The 15,472-nt window shown below is 62.3% G+C and overlaps 1 protein-coding gene across 1 annotated transcript in view; it reads right to left on the bottom strand.

Moving 5' to 3' along the window:
* The window catches only part of LOC119100534 (furin-like protease 1), a 38,518-nt gene extending 25,594 nt beyond the window's left edge, over positions 1–12,924 (bottom strand). The window contains exon 1 of the mRNA XM_037223621.1: positions 12,769–12,924. Coding sequence (XP_037079516.1) covers positions 12,769–12,924 — 156 coding nt within the window. The remainder of the gene's footprint in view (positions 1–12,768) is intronic.
* Positions 12,925–15,472: the final 2,548 nt, after the last annotated feature.

Genomic DNA, 15,472 nt, shown 5'->3' with positions numbered 1-15,472 from the left:
AACAGGTCACGACGTGGGAGAAAACCGCGTCTGAATCGTTGCAACAGCTGTGTCGATATTTACGACGGAGTTATCAAGATCGACTCTGACACGGCGCCGGCTGGCCCAGCTGCGCGCTCACGCCGCGCCATCTAAGCGATTCGCAAAATCGCTTCTGCGAAAGCACATCAAGTCGCTGCACCTGACTACGCCAGTAATATATGAGGGTGTAATGCAAGCCACGACGAGCGCATTGCTGCGGCTGCGCGAATCGTGCCACCAGGCCAGCCTTCTCAACGGGCTCACAAACGACACAGTCAACTGAAACAAAGGTACTCTAGACACCGCACCTAACCGCACATTAAGTTGCACCCTTGGTGACGGAGCGGAGTCGCGCCTCAGCTCTCAGACAGCTGTTCACCAGCTGGTGCACAGCTGTACTTCGGCTAGGCGTCAGCACTTCGGCCCAGCTATAACGGCTGTAGCTATGACCTTCGACATCCGGCGACAGACAGGACGAAAAACCGCCGTGTGTGGCTGTAGCCGGAGAATTCACTTACCAGAGGTTCACTTGCGAGCTTGGAATGATGAACATGACTAGACGTTAACGATCGTTTACTAACTTCGTGGTGACGTAATAGGAAACAGTCTCCCACAATCTGAAACAGAGAAAAACACATGTTATGATAGCCATATCAGCTCAACATAACCTCATCAGACAGAATACCGTGCACATACAACACAGACGAGCGCCGCTGGAGCGTCGCTGTAATTGGGAACAACACGAACTGTCCACTGGTCTTTCAGACTGAGAACACGCCACTATAGCCAACGAACGTCCGGCTCGAGGGACGTGACACCGGACGGCGTGCTCCGTGAGGCTGATCCGTCCCGCAGACCGCGGGCGCAGCCACGCCAACAGGCCCACCCCGTCCCAGCTGAAGACGGCACACGGGGCATCGCCCGATCAGCATTGCCCGACCTGCATTCATAGCCGAACACAATGCATGGGGCATTCAATACTGCCCGACCTGCATCCACTCATCGCCAGTCCGGCACAGCGCCGATCGAACTGACGCACACAGGCGCTGAGCATCAATCTACGTGTAAGAAACTGGCGTCCGAGGCCTGTCCAAACATCATTAAGCCCCAACTAAGCCTTCAGCTCACTTGCATCCTGGACCCAACAGCGGCCATAACGCCACACCGCAGACCTGGGCGTCCCCGCAGGTCGGCCGCCACAAGCGGGGCTCAAAATCTGCCCCGTGCCAGCCCAGCCAGCCGGCCAGCCGCGGCAGCCGCAGCGCGCCGCGGTCCCACGCGCCGCCGCACGGCTGCCGCGATTGCCGGCGATACCGGCCCAATCAGCAGGCCGGCGCACGCGCGGGGCGCGTGCCAGCACACCGGCCGGGCGCGGCACGCACGTGGCGCCGACCGCCCCGCGTCCGCGCTTCCCGCCGCGCTACGGCCGCGCCCGGAGGAACGTGACGGCGAGCGCGGTGCGGGGCGGCGCGGGGCTCGCCGCGCCGGCGCTACGGCCCCGGTCGAGAGCGCGATAGGCCCTCCGGCCGCCGTCCCCGCTCGGCACGGACCCAATCACGACCCGGCGCCGCGACCCGGCAGAGGTGCGCCGTGCGCGGCACGCGCTCTGGGTAGCTGCATCGCATCACTGCGGCACCGTCGAGCGACGGTCAATATGACTGCGGCGAGCCTGCGGCGCGGTGATGCATCGCCAGCTCCACGAGACGAGACGGCGCGCGCCTCATCGGATTTAAATGACCTCATAAGCATCCGACGCGCACCATTCGGAGCGCGCCCGCGGCGCGGCCGCACGCAGCTCCTGGCGCGCGCTCTGTCTCCCTCTCTCGGCATCACAATCGCCAGACACGAGGTCGCCGTGGTCGCGAGACGCTCCCGATGCACCCCCTCCCCATCGTATTAACGGGACGTGCGCGGCCTGTGGTCGTCTCGCGATCCGGCACGCCCGCAGCGGCGCGTGAGGGGCGCCTGAGCTGCCGCACATCGCGCGCATTCTCCAGCGGCCGTGGGCACGACCCGACACTGCCGCTGCCCACGCGGTCGCACCCGGCAGCCCGGCTGTTACAGGAGTCCCACCAGGCAAAAAAGCTTTCCAATTTCAGTTCGTCCTTGAACGAACGGAAAATGGTGATTTTAAACAGAAAATGGCGGCTCCTAGAAAATATTTTCAAAACATCAACCGGTGCTGTACAACTAGAAACATTTTCTAAACGTCAACATTTTCAGTCGACTATTACCGTTGCGCAAACTGTTGTGCAACGGTAATATTGTAGTCTGAGCTTTTATTGAGTCAAACCTCCATGAATTAATGCAAAGTCACATCAGCGAATACCGCGTCCAGCCGCCACATTCCGTCCGCCCCACGTTTTAAGTGAAACCGCAGGCCTGCGGCGTACAGCACACGGCTCCCGAAAACGGAAGATGACACTCCGAATAAAGACATCAGCAGCTTCCTACCCATCTGGTTTTAACATACCTTTCTCAGAGCCCAATCCTTGTAAATCGCCAGCACCACCAGCTTTGGGCCTGGATCACTTTCGAGGCCCTTGTCTGTGCCCCGACTGACAATCCTCCAGCCGGCGAGCCATTTCACGCGTCTAGCAATCCCACCGGCCCCGGACACAGGCCCCGGGAGAGCTCAGCAGTCCGGGCCAGGCCAGTCGTCCAGCCGCCTCCTGAGCTCAGCAGGCCGGGCCAGGCCAGTCGTCCAGCCGTTTCCCGAGCCCCGCGAGGTCCGGGGGTCGGGACTCGCGAGGGCGACGGTGGACGCGGCGCCGAGTCTCAAGCACAGCGTCTCCGCCGCAGCACAGGGTCGTTGCCAACGCCGGCGGCATCGTAACCAGGGCAAACATCCGCCGGCAGTCTGGCGTTACATCGCTCAATACGGCCCGCGGACACCGCGGCAAAGTCGCGCCGACAACAGCGGCCGTGACGTCACGTCGGCCGTCGCCGCCCCGTGACGTCACGCCGGTCGCCGCGCCGCGGCGCCACAGAGGTCGCCCGGCGGGCCGGCGCGTGCCGGATATCGCTCGGGGGCGACGTCCGGTCCGCCGCCACCGTCCGAGCGCAACAGCGGCCTTTGTCGCCGGCGAGCTGGCCTTGAACGGCGGCCGACGGCAGACGCTGCCGTCGGCGGCACCGATGACGCGAGGAAGGGCATTCTGGCGTGTGCGCGGCCCGTCCGGCCGCCGCCAGCGCCGTGGAGCCCGGCCGGCACGCCGCCTTCCGGCTCCGCTCGGCCGGTAAATGAGGTCAGCCGCGGCGCGGCCCCGGCCGGCGCCATAAAAACCCGAACCTGGGCGCTGCTGCCGCCACCGCCGACAGCCGATTCCGTGGGAGAGGCGCACCGCCGGTTTTTGCGAGGCGCGGGGCGCAAGGTCGCAGCGGACGCATGGACCGGGTGGAGAGGACGGGCGAAGCGGCGGACGCTCACCAGTCGCCGGCGCGCCCCGCATCATCGGTCGTGCGAGCGGGACTATTACGTGGGTGACGCACGGGCACGCGTACGCACGCCGCTAACAGACACTGTATTTTACGGACCACTGCACGGCGTTCGCATGCCTCTCGTTCGCCGGCGATGCCGGCGGTCATCCCGCGGCTATCCCCGCCGTCGATCCCGTCAACCACTAAGGTCACAGGGCGGGGCACCTCAGCCCCCCTCCCCCTTCCCTCCCATCTCGCGCCCGTCTGAGCCACGTGGCCGCTGCAGCGCGGCAGTCCCGCCAGCCGGCGCGCGTAAATCTCCGCACCGCTTTACGAGCGGCCGCGGGGCGGAGTGACGGCGGCCCGGGCCCGCGACACGGCCGACAGCGGCACGTGGCAGCACAGTGGCGGCGGCGCGTGACATCCGGCGCCGGGTCGCCGCCCCTGTCGCCGAAGACCGCCTGTGTCCCGGCCAGGGGGATGCGCGTGAGGAAGTGGCGCCGCCCGCCCTCTCCGGTGCCCACAGTGCGCCGGCCTGACCCTGCGTCTGGCGCCGCCGGAGGGCCACGCGCCGGCGACCAGAGCGCCGCCCGCCGGCGGGCCGTAGCCGCACTCGACGACCGGCCGACCGCGGCGCTGACCAACCGTCCGATCAACGGTCGGGGTCACGACCCGAGCACCGGCCGCGCCCATCCGTCCGTCCGTCCGGTATCCCAAATACTGCGCAACTAACGAACGGTGTGCGCCTTGTCATAAACGTGAGATTGGGACGGACGCCTGATCAGAATTGCTGGCAGCAAAGATTTTCCCACGACTTTGCGTTGCATGTAAGCATCGCGAGTCTGTATCCATCCCGTCGATCCTACAAAAAACGCGCATCAGACAGGCCGTTCCAAACGAAAGTACGCGCTTCCAAAACGCACAAATCAACTAGCATTCGACGCCGACGAATGTAGGATCCTTTTGCGACCAGGAACTGTGGAAATTCCTTATGGGCATTAAGATACTCATGTGAAAACAAGAGCGAACTATCAGTAATGAGTGACGCAGAGAATACGTGGGTCTCCTCCATTTTCCTTCGACGCACGCTGCACAATGTTGCAGGCATGTCTCGGTGCTACTGGGAACCTTGCAATAGTATGTTGCCACATTTCCTTGGAGATGGATGTAAAGCACGCCTCCACAGCTGCTTTCAGGTCCTGTAATGTCCTTGGTTTCGTCTTGAAAACTTCGTCCTTCGCGTGGGCGCGCAGGAAAACTGTCCCGTAGAGACCCAGTTTGAGAAACAGACGTGGCTGATCCATTCGCTGTCCTTGCTCGCCTTCTAATCAGTGATCCCTCTAAACAGTGACAGATTTGGTCCTGACAGCCCAGTCATCCTCGCCTAAAGCGTTCTCAGCGTGCGGTTCGTGTGCGTGGGCGTTGAAGTCTTCCTCTTGATTGCTGTGATCTGTCGTCTTCGACATGCCAAGTCGCTGAGAACGTTGATGACAAAAGTATTTGGGAGGAAACCTCAGCGACACCTTCACAAATCGATGCTGTCCCAGGACCGAAGCCCTGCCGGCCCTGGGAATATCGGGCGCAAACACGTATTCCTGAAGCTTCCGGATTAAACCCAGACTGTATTCCTCGGTCGACGTGTTCACCCGTGTTTCGCCCGACGTGCTCTGCAGGAGAGGCTTGCGACAGAAGTCACTGAAGGTGTATGAAAGGAAGTTGATTGTTTCCTATGTTGTGTGGTAAGTGATCGCTGGGAGCATACAAATGACGCTGAGACAACGTTCGACATTTCTAGAGCGTGATGCAATACGAGTTCGTTTGTTTTTATTGCATATTGTGGTCTATTCTGAAGTGTATCCATACTTTTAGGATACCCTTAAGATAGCGTCGGTGGACCGCGCATCACGGAAACGCCACAAGGTTGTATCAGTCATAGTAATCTCAAGAAGATTTCGAGGAAAGCGACCGTTCGCGTGAAAAATGTTACATCGTCCCGTGGCTTGGCGGCGTGTGTCCTTGAACTGTCACCCCACCTATTTGTAAGTGTCAACAGTATTAGCTGGAAACAGAGACAACGAGGTGGACGATGGTAGGAAAACCCTCGGGTCAGGCCAGGATCGATGGACCCCGATCACGCATGCGAAGTTCACCTCGGCATTCTTGACAGAGGGTTAATGACCGTCCACAGCTAGCATCAACCACCCAACCATCCGTCAGTCGCAAACCACCAGACTTCTAGCGCCAACCGCCAGTCCTCCAAGAACAATGCCTGGCCTGGCCGGGGAGAGGCCGGTATCACCCAGGCTGGGCGGGGAGGGGCTAGTATCATCCAGGCTGGGCGGGGAGAGGTCGGCATCACCCAGGCTGGGCGAGGAGAGGTCGGTATCACCCAGGCTGGGCGGAGAGAGACCAGTGTCACCCAGGCTGGGCGGGGAGGGGCCAGTATCACCCAGGCTGGGTGGGGAGGGGCTAGTATCACACATGCTGGGCGGGGAGGGGCCGGCATCACCCAGGCTGGGCAGGGAGAGGCCAGTATCACTCAGGCTGGGTGGGAAGAGGCCGGCATCACCCGGGCTGGGCGGGGGGAGGCACCATGAGTGCCGAGAGCCAGCTCGCACCGCCGCCGTCAGCAGCAGCGCCGGTGCAGCGGCGACACGCCCCGATCATCCCCTCCACCCCCTCCGCACGAGGCGGATCCGGCCCGCGTAATAGCGCTGCCATTCCGGGAAGTCCAGCGCGCGCGGCCCGACCCGGTGGCCGGTGGGGCTGTCCCACCGTTACCGGGGAGGGGCCGGTGACCACTCGCGCCGGATGGCCAGCCCTTCTACGAAGGCGGTCGCCGCCCTATGTGCGGCCACCAGGTGCGCGGCCGGGTTTTCAGAACTTCGTGGTGGGTCAGGACCGCTGCCGTGCCGCCGCAGGCGAGCAACTTGTCAGGGTAGCAGAGGCAGACACCGCTCCTGCCAGAAGCTGTGCTGTGCCGATCACTGGCCAGCATTTCGTGGGGAGTCTTCTACTGATGATATTCAGCTTCCGAGCTTCGCCATCGTCCGCATCGTAATCCTTAGACCAGTTTCCTCCACAATAAAAACATCGGCTCGTGACGTCAGTCCGATTAGTGCACTGATTAAAAACCGAGAATAACAAGGTGACAGCAAAGGCGCCTTCACGCGCCAGTTACCGGCACCGGCGCGGAGGTGCCGCGACACGCCCGCTAGGGCGTCCCAGCCCGGGTCAGCGGCCCCGTGCCGACTACACGCTCGGCTCTGCGCCCACGCTGAATGCACCGATCCGGCACGATCGGCAGCGGGCCGGCACCAGGATAGGTCCATTGTGCCGGGCGTGGGAGCGTCGGCCACGGGCGCGAGGGGAGCGTCCACACGGCGCCGCTACGGCGAGGAAGCGTGGCCGAAGGCACGGCCGCCGACACACTTTTAGCGCGGAGCCATCACATAAAACGCGTCAGCCTAGCAACGGCTGCCTCTGAAGGCCAGCGAAAGCCACACCCTAACCCTGGTCACGCCCCACACTGTGAACTGACCTAGAACCCCTCGGCCACCTGGCACCGCTCCCAGACGCCCTTTTGATCCACCGCACTCCCCTCGCTCCCTCAGTCCTTCCCTCTCCCGTGCTGGGTAATACCTCGGCGGGTGGCGACAGCGCCGGCTCGACGCGAGCTGCGCCGCGGCCCCCAGCAGACCTGCGAGGGGAACCTCGGGTGAGCCCGCACCCATCCGAGCGCGCCATAAGCTCCAATCCGGCGCCCGCTCCCCTTCCCTTCTCCCGTCGTCACGCCAGTCCAGCGATTCCGTCACGCAGCCGAACAAAAAACTCGCCCGCCTGGAAGGCCCATGCGACACGTCCGGCCGCACGCGGCCATCGCGAGGCCCGGGCGTCGCGAGCGAACGCGCGCCGCCTGCCCGGCCGAGCGGCGGTCAAGACTCGCCCGCAGCGGACTCCATCCCAGCGGCAGCTGAGGGCGGGGATCCCCGCCCCGGGCCCGTGCCAGCTAGTACCAGCGGCCGCGATTAGTCGGTCTACACGGCGAGCGTCGCTCCCCGGAGAACGCAGACGAGAATCTAATTCCGGGCTCGCGAGCGACTAGATCTGGACCCCGAGTTGGCACCGGTCGCGTTCAGAGAACTGCTCATCTGCAGAGAGCTTCACGCGGCTAATGCGGCCCTTAGAACTCGCAGATGAACTGCCGGAGCGGAAAGGCTCATGCGCTTACGGCCGCTCTTAATTATGCAGGCGTCGGCAGAGCCAGCTGGGACCATCGATACGCGGCGGACGGAGACTGCGCCCCGTTGGTCGCCCCGCAGGCAGAGCGGGCCAACCCAGACGCCCGGCCAGAGCGCCGTCGACGAGGACTGCCACCACTGTTTCTCATCCCCAAACAATGATTACGCGTCCCTCCCGTGTCGCCACAGCCACAGTTCATCCGAGCTGATCCCGGGCGATGTTATTTTGTTCGGTGACCGAGGCACGAGTGACCTTCAGACCGACCGGCGACCAAGGAGAGCCATTCTGATACCGGTCTGATCTGACTCGGATCTGATCGGCGGGAGAAGGGTCACATGAGACTGCTTCACTGACCTGAAGACGACATAAACTTCACGAGAGCGAGGCTCTTACAGGCCGCGGGCGGCAGTGCACCTCTGGCCGGTCGGAACACGAGAACCTCCCCGCGCTGCCAGCTGGGAGCGCAATAAAAGCTGCCGTCCATCTAGTGAGTCGCGGACGAGATGGGCCGGCCTCTGTTCGCCCGAGGGTTCAAACGGCCCCAGCGCTGATCCCAGGCGGCCGTCCCTCAGCGCGACGCCGCCGCAGGATGGATGGACAGCAGCCACCAATGCATGACAATGACACGCGGCATCCACAGCACAGCGAACGTCGCACCGCCGCCAGGTCCCGGGCGCGGCCCGGGCAGCCACTGTCACCGGCTCGGTGGCCTCGCCGATAGTCGGGGCTCCATTCGCCTTTGATGTTGAACACGGCGGGGACGGCTAGATTCAGCACGCGATGTTGACCGGGTCGGCGGACGCTTTCCGACGCATCTGGGCGTGTCGAGCCGGCCGGAGGAGGCGGATCAAAACGCCCCGCAGCACGGCGCAGCCAGCTCTGTTTGTCGCGTCACTCGGGCAGCCCAGACCCACTCGACGTTTTGATGAAGCGCCATTGTTCGGCGGCGTGATTCATCGCCAACGCCTCTCAAATGGGCCAAACATTGGCGCGAGTAACGGCAGGGCCGGACGGGTTCAAGGGACGGCGGCCGGTCACGGCACTGGTGGCGGCGAAACAGCCCGACGTCCAGCTGCTGCCGTTAGTGATGGCCCCCTGGCCGCCCACTCGGGCCGCCCTCCTCCGAACGAGGACGCGCCACATGTATCAGACACCCGCCAAAGACCACGGCCGTTGCCACGTCTGGGAGCTACCGCTGCACCTACCGCGCGTCACAGAGTCCGCCTCAGCCCATGGGCTCCAGCTGAGTGACCCTGAAACATTTGCACTACAAAGAGGTAATCACCTTGCCCTTTATGAGACTACCAGCAAAACATTGACGCCGTCGAGCCTGGGACCGTTGTCACAACACGCCCGTCCGTGCCGGGACTTAAGCAGCTTAACAAGCTCGCACCCGGCAGCTGGCGACGCGGCCCGGCCATGACGCCCGGAGACTCAGGCTCGCGCGCGCCGCCCGAGCACACGCAGCGCGCCCGCCACCCGGCCGCACACCGGGCCAGGGCTCCGGCCGTCTGATGCCGGTGCCGAGCCGAGCACGTGTCAGCCCGGCGCGCCGCCCCTCCCGCGGCGCCGGCGGCCCACGGCCGAGGTCGGGGCGCATCGGAGCGGAACGTGCGTGATGTCAAGGCGGCGGCGCTAGTGATCGGCGCTCACCGCTCAGACCAGGGTCGGCGGCGAGGCCGGGCGGAGAGCACTGCCATCCGTGGCCGCGCTCAGCTGGTCCTCACCGGGACTGGGTGGGACCTCTGAGGCGGGCGGAGAGCACTGCCATCCGCGGCCGCTCAGCTGGTCCTCACCGGGTCTGGGTGGGACCTCTGGCGACGCCGGGCGGAGAGCACTGCCGTCCGCCGCCGCCTAGGCGGTCACCAGCGGGTCCCGGTGGGACCTCTGGCGTGGGCGGGTGGTAGCCGAGGCGGCAGTCAGCGTTGCGCGTTGCGCCGCACCGATCAGCGGCCGGCCCCCGGCCGCCGCCCCTGGGTGGTCCGGCGGCCGGGGCGCCGGCGGCCGGGCGACAGAGACGCGGCCGGACCACCCGCGCCGAGCAGCCGCCGCTGAGGGCGCCGGCCCCCGGCCCCCGGCCCCGGGCCCCAGCCGCGTCACGGCGCCAGCGCCGCTGCAGTTCAGAGGCGCGCTCACCGGCGGTGCCGCCTTCACCATCGCCACGCCGATGGCTTGCTGTTTTAGATGCCGGACGCGAGATCTCACAGGTTCTCACCACGGAAATTCCACATGCTAGTAGGGTCAAGCGGCAAGGGAGCTCGGCTGCCTCACGGAAGTCTGTGCCGGCCTGCTGTCATAGAACACCACGCCCCGTGACTTCACAGCCTTTAAACGAGGTAAACAGCGCAAAAACAGTGAATTCAGGCATCAGTTCTATCATACGAGCTATGCGAGGCATGACACGAAGGACAACGGCATCGTACAGACCTTGACAGACTGCACGATGGGCTCATATTAATAACAAATAGCTGTGACATTTGGCCAGTAAAATCCGAGACGTATTATCCGCGATACGTCATGCCTTGAACCACTAGGAACCTATGGGTTTCTGTGTACTTCTTCCGGTGTTTTTGGAGGGGAGTGGGGTCTTTCAATGCCAGACGTTTAAAGTGTCTAGCCGAACAGGAAAAAAAAACTATTCCTCCCGTCTCAAATGAGCATATTCCTTTTAGATGATTGAGTCTATTATTATTGCTAGGCGTTGGGCCCCAAATTATATCAACAGCATTCCCGGCACACCAGATTTCGTGCCGTCAGTTGATTTTGAAGCCGTTTTTTAATCTGCATAATGGACTCATGGAGTGGCATCTGGACTGAGTCAGAAACAATTAAACTTCAGCTAAAACTTTAGAACAACGACACATCTGCCGCATTTCCACGTTCATAGTTACTGAAGTAGGATGTTGAATGGGTACGTTGGCGATCAAATCTGTTTGCGACGCGGGAAACAAGGTGAACGTGACTTACTATTGTTGTTCAACTTAGCGGCGGAACCTTCGGAGGGCTAAATGCAAATCGAATCGCGTATCCCATCAGACATCCAACTTCCACGCGACGTGACTTTTGCATATCGCAGCACGCCGGCGATACCACTTTGTTCTTTGACAGGTCGGAACGATGGCTCAACGGCGCGTTCAGTGAAATCCCAAGGTTGTCGTCTTCATCCGGTCGTAAACTTAACATAGAAAAACCGTCATGTGTGATATTTGGCATATGGCCCAAACTGACGGAATACACAGGCATGGCTTGAAATGAATTGATAAAGTGAAGATATAGGGGTAAAGTTCACTAGAATTTGTCGCCCACGCCACTGCGAGCGCGACTTGCGAACCGAGGCCACCGCCGAACAGACAGTATCGCTGGTGATAACGGTGCTATCGCCCGCGAGCTGCGGACTCGCTGCTGCTCAGCGCCTTCTGCCCACATGCCCGGCTAGGTGCCACCAACGGGACGTGAAGGCCGCCCCGCACGTGCCGCACGTCAAAGGTCAGTCTAAGGTCAAGGTCGCTTCGGCTGGCGTCGCGCTCAATGGACGCTGACCCCGGATTGGCCAGGCTGCGCGGCATCGTACCTTGAAGCAGACGTCACGTACATGCAAGCTCCGGTGCCCTGGAGCGAGGCAAGCACGGGCAACATCACGGCACCGTTGTGTACGTGCCGGCACACGGAGCGTGGGAATTTCATGGACGTACCGTGCGGCAACCGCGGGGACAACTTCAGAACCAAATCAGCATTCAGCAAGCGGCGGGTGAAGCGGACGCTTAAAGAAACGGGAGTGCCATAAATCCTAACCGATCACACCGACTTCAGAAGCTACCGAGAAGCGGGGAAGCGTTTCGAGACTTCATGAGGAGCTTAGCCCACCGAGCGCAGTGTCCGGCTTCCGTCACGACAGCCGGTTGTCATTGCGCTGTCAAGCAGTGTCACGTGTGTGAAACTGTAATGTCATTTGCGGCGCCCAGCGTGGGCGGCCGGGCCCGCGTAATCAGACAGTTGACCGCACGCCCGTCACAAGAGACCGACGGGTCAGCCGGCCGGCTTTCCGGCGCCGCCGCCGCGTCAGGTCCGGTGCGCGGAGGAGAACGGTGGCAGCCGACCGGACCGGACCGGACCGGACCGGACCGGACCGGACCGGACCGGACCGGACCAGACCACACCAGACCAGACCAGACCAGACCAGACCAGACCGGACCGGACCGGACCGAGGAGAACAGGCGCATGACAACGCCCGCGGGAAGCGCGCGGTTCCGGCCATACTCAGACGCTCTGGAGCCGGTGCTCGTCGGCACCGGAGCGTTCGGATCACCGGAAGCCCACGGGGAACGCTGGCACGTGTCGACTTGAGAGTAAGCCCAGCGAATGCTCTGTTCGGCCTGCCGTACACAGCACTCCCCGCGACACCCGAGAAACCGTCAAGGGTCATTGGCCAATTCGGAGTAGCGGTGCTGCATTTGTGTAACCCGGGGCGGAAGATATGCTTCACTACTTCGAGGAACAATGGCTATGCCGCCGAAGCTCCTCGTGGCACATTACGTAAAACACAAATGTCTGCAGGATTGTGGTTTCCCTTGAACCGCAGATAATGGTGTGTTGAACAGCACGCTGAGTGGTGTTCGACTTTTCGAGCACATCCTTCCGGTGGAACCTGTATTCAAGACATCCAACTCCGCATAGCAAGTTATGCAACCTGTTCCCAAAATCTCACAGGAGGCAGTTCACGTGGTACTCGTTTAGCTGACATCGAATACATGAATGTCACCTGCAGTCTGCAGCTCTGCCCAGCCCTGCCAATTCCCGGCGTGACTAAACTCCACCACATCCCACCACTACTCATGCCGTCTGAGCCAAGACACCGCTCCTCGGCGCCCCTTATCGCGACCGGCGCAGCACCCAGGCAGTACGCAGTACCCAGGCAGTGCACAGTACCCAGGCAGTACGCAGTACCCTGCGCCGTACGCAGTACACAGTACCCAGGCGCGGCCAAACGGCCCGCTGACCCTCACACCCACTCACGCCGTCTCACGCGGACCCCGCACCCGTTCTTGCGCGGCCGTCTGGCACACTCCGCCGGCCGGCGCCACTCACCTGATGCAGCAGCTCGAAGCCATGCTTCTGCGCCACGCGGCGGGCGTGCGCCTCGCCCTGCCCGTCCACGCACAGCGCGAACTCGTCCGTGTAGACGGCGGCCGCGCAGGCGGCCCCGGCCAGCAGCAGCGCCGCGGAGAGCGCTGCGCCACCCATCGTCCGTCCCGCGCCGCGTGAGCGCGCGCTCCGCTCGCGGCACTGTCCCGCGGCGGTGGCGGCCGCCGGCTGGCGCTCCCGCTCCGGTGACGCCGCTAGCTCATCGCGCCCCTGCCGAGACGGAGCGCCGGGTCAGGCGGCGCGAGGCACGGGGCGGGGATGGGTCTGTCGGCGGCGGGGACGGGTCTGTCGGCGGCGGGGACGGAACTGTCGGCGCTGTCGGCGGCGGGGACTGTCGGCGGCGGCGGAGCTTCCGCAGAGACGGCGAGGCTCGTCGGCCGGTGTTGAGCTGGCCGTCTCTGCCAGACACGGTCAGTGTTGGAGACACCCTGCCTGGGGCAGTCGGGCAGTCCTCCCTACCAAGACCCTGTTTTGATGCTTTACGCCCCCGCCGCAGCGCCAGAGCCCCGGCACCCAGCAGCCCCGCCGTCGGACCGTGGCAGACTGAAACTCCGGTCGGCCCGCAGCCGGGTGGGCTGCGCACAACGCCGCCCGAAACTCGAGCCGGCCACAGGTGGACGGCGACCGGGTGGCGCCGGCGCGCGCGCCTATCGGTCAGCACAGCGCGCGCACAAGGCCAGCCGTGCGCCGGCGGCCTTCGCCTCGCGCCCGGCCGCCAGAAAACCTCACCCTACCGGCTGGCCTCACTGCCAGCTGCCCTGCAGCAGCAGCAACACGTTCGCCTCGTCTCCCGCTAATTAGTCCGAGAAGCCAATTTGCCTGGTACTGTTCCCGCTCCAAGTCGCCCAACTGGGCGAAGTTAATACAGACCAATTGCGTTCAGACTGGCGCTGTCCTTGACATCCCCGGGCGGATGACGCGCACGAAATGCCGCCCTCGCCGCTGGAGGACACTCGTCCGCCGCCACCCCGGACAGCGAGGGCACGCGGCAGCGGCCGGGACAGCCAAGAGAGTCCCCCGACACAGCCGCGGTGTGGAGCGCCTCGGCCGCAGCGAAGATAGCACAGAATTGCTGGCACTGTCTCAGTCCGCGAGGAGCAGCCCAGGGTCCTGGCGCATGATTCACTGATTATCCGTGCAGACTTCGGCGAGTTCGGCAGGCACTGAGTCATAATGACCGGAACCGTCACTGGGTTGCGTCAAAATGCATGAATGACTCTTGACACATGCACTGTTTACGACAGGCTGGATGCACAGCGTGTCATGTCCCTATTCTGTGCCCAAATACGGACAACGTAACGATCCGCGCATACCTAGCCTCCAACCAGGTTACAATCAACCGATATTGTCGGTATCGACTCGGTCTGAACGGACCTCACTGAGCCGTCTCCGCCAAAACGACACCAGCATCGGCGCAAAACTGAACCGTGCCGTCTCGTCGGAGTGAGCCGCTCTCGCAGCCGCGCCCAGCGGGGCGTCGCGGGCCTGGGCGCGGCCGTGGCCGCTCCGAGACGGCGCCGGGCGGCGGTCACCACGATAACGAGCTGGTCCAAGGTGGACCGGATGCGTCCAGTCAATAGACGGCTCCCCGATAATGATCGGGAAGCGGCCGAACAAACAGCCAGTCCCCGGCACGGCCGCGGCCCGGTGTTTGGCAGCCCTCGGCGGCCTGCAAAGAACCGGTCAGGCGCCTGATGCGTGGCCGCGATGGCCGAGGCGTGGCTGCAGAAGCAACAGCGGAATTTTGTTTTGGGTCCACGGTTGCTAGCTGCAAAATACGAAACTGGGAACATGTCGTGCATTGTGTAGCATGTGCGACCATGCCCACGCTTATCGGCACTTTAGCGCAACACGAAAACAATGTTCCATTGATAAAATTGAAAGCTGTTTTGAGAACAAACAAAACACAGTCATAACATGAATGTTCTGAACATCAAAACATGGTGCCGGCAAACCGTGTCACTCCCATGAGGGAGCACTCCATGCGCCAACATTTCTTACATATGCACATCCTTCTGAACTAAATTAACTTCAAATTATCTTGCATGTGCAAATATCTGAACCTTCCTCACCAGCATCGAAACTTTCGAGACATGGTATTCCTGTCAAGAGACAGCTGCGAGGGAGATTCGTCTGCTGACTGCTCACTTGTGGTCATTTCAACAATAAAGGGTCATTAACTGGATCGAAAATATCCGTGCGCAGACCAATCGATCGACCAAACTAGCTGGTAGTCCACGCTCGGAGCAGCTGGGGTCGATCGTCGACAAAACTTCACCGTTCGAAGCCTTACAGTCGATAACCATAGCAACCTTGGGCGAGGCCAAATGACACAAAACCGTCCGAATTAGCTGCAGATGATCCCATGCTCCAAGCCTGTGGACTGATTGCCACTGAGCCTTCTCTATTCAATGTGTCGTGGTCGATAATCTTTCCGTTTGACAGTCGTTCAGTACGACGTGGTGACCTTCGGTCAGGGCAAAGACCAGCCGAATATTTGTCTGATGCTGGCAGTTTCTGATGTTTTTGGTGACCTCTGACCTGACCTATGGGATCAACCATGGATCATCTTCAGCTATCTTTGTGCTTTCACACATTTATGATGACCTCTGACCCAACCCCAGGCCACATAATTGCAGAAAGTAGG

The sequence above is a fragment of the Pollicipes pollicipes genome, unplaced genomic scaffold, assembly GCF_011947565.3.
Source record: "Pollicipes pollicipes isolate AB1234 unplaced genomic scaffold, Ppol_2.1 Scaffold_4881;HRSCAF=5763_pilon_pilon_pilon, whole genome shotgun sequence".
NCBI classification, from domain to species: domain Eukaryota; kingdom Metazoa; phylum Arthropoda; class Thecostraca; order Pollicipedomorpha; family Pollicipedidae; genus Pollicipes; species Pollicipes pollicipes.
The sequence above is the reverse complement of the archived record's forward strand: the minus strand, read 5'-3'. Positions and strand labels throughout refer to the sequence as shown.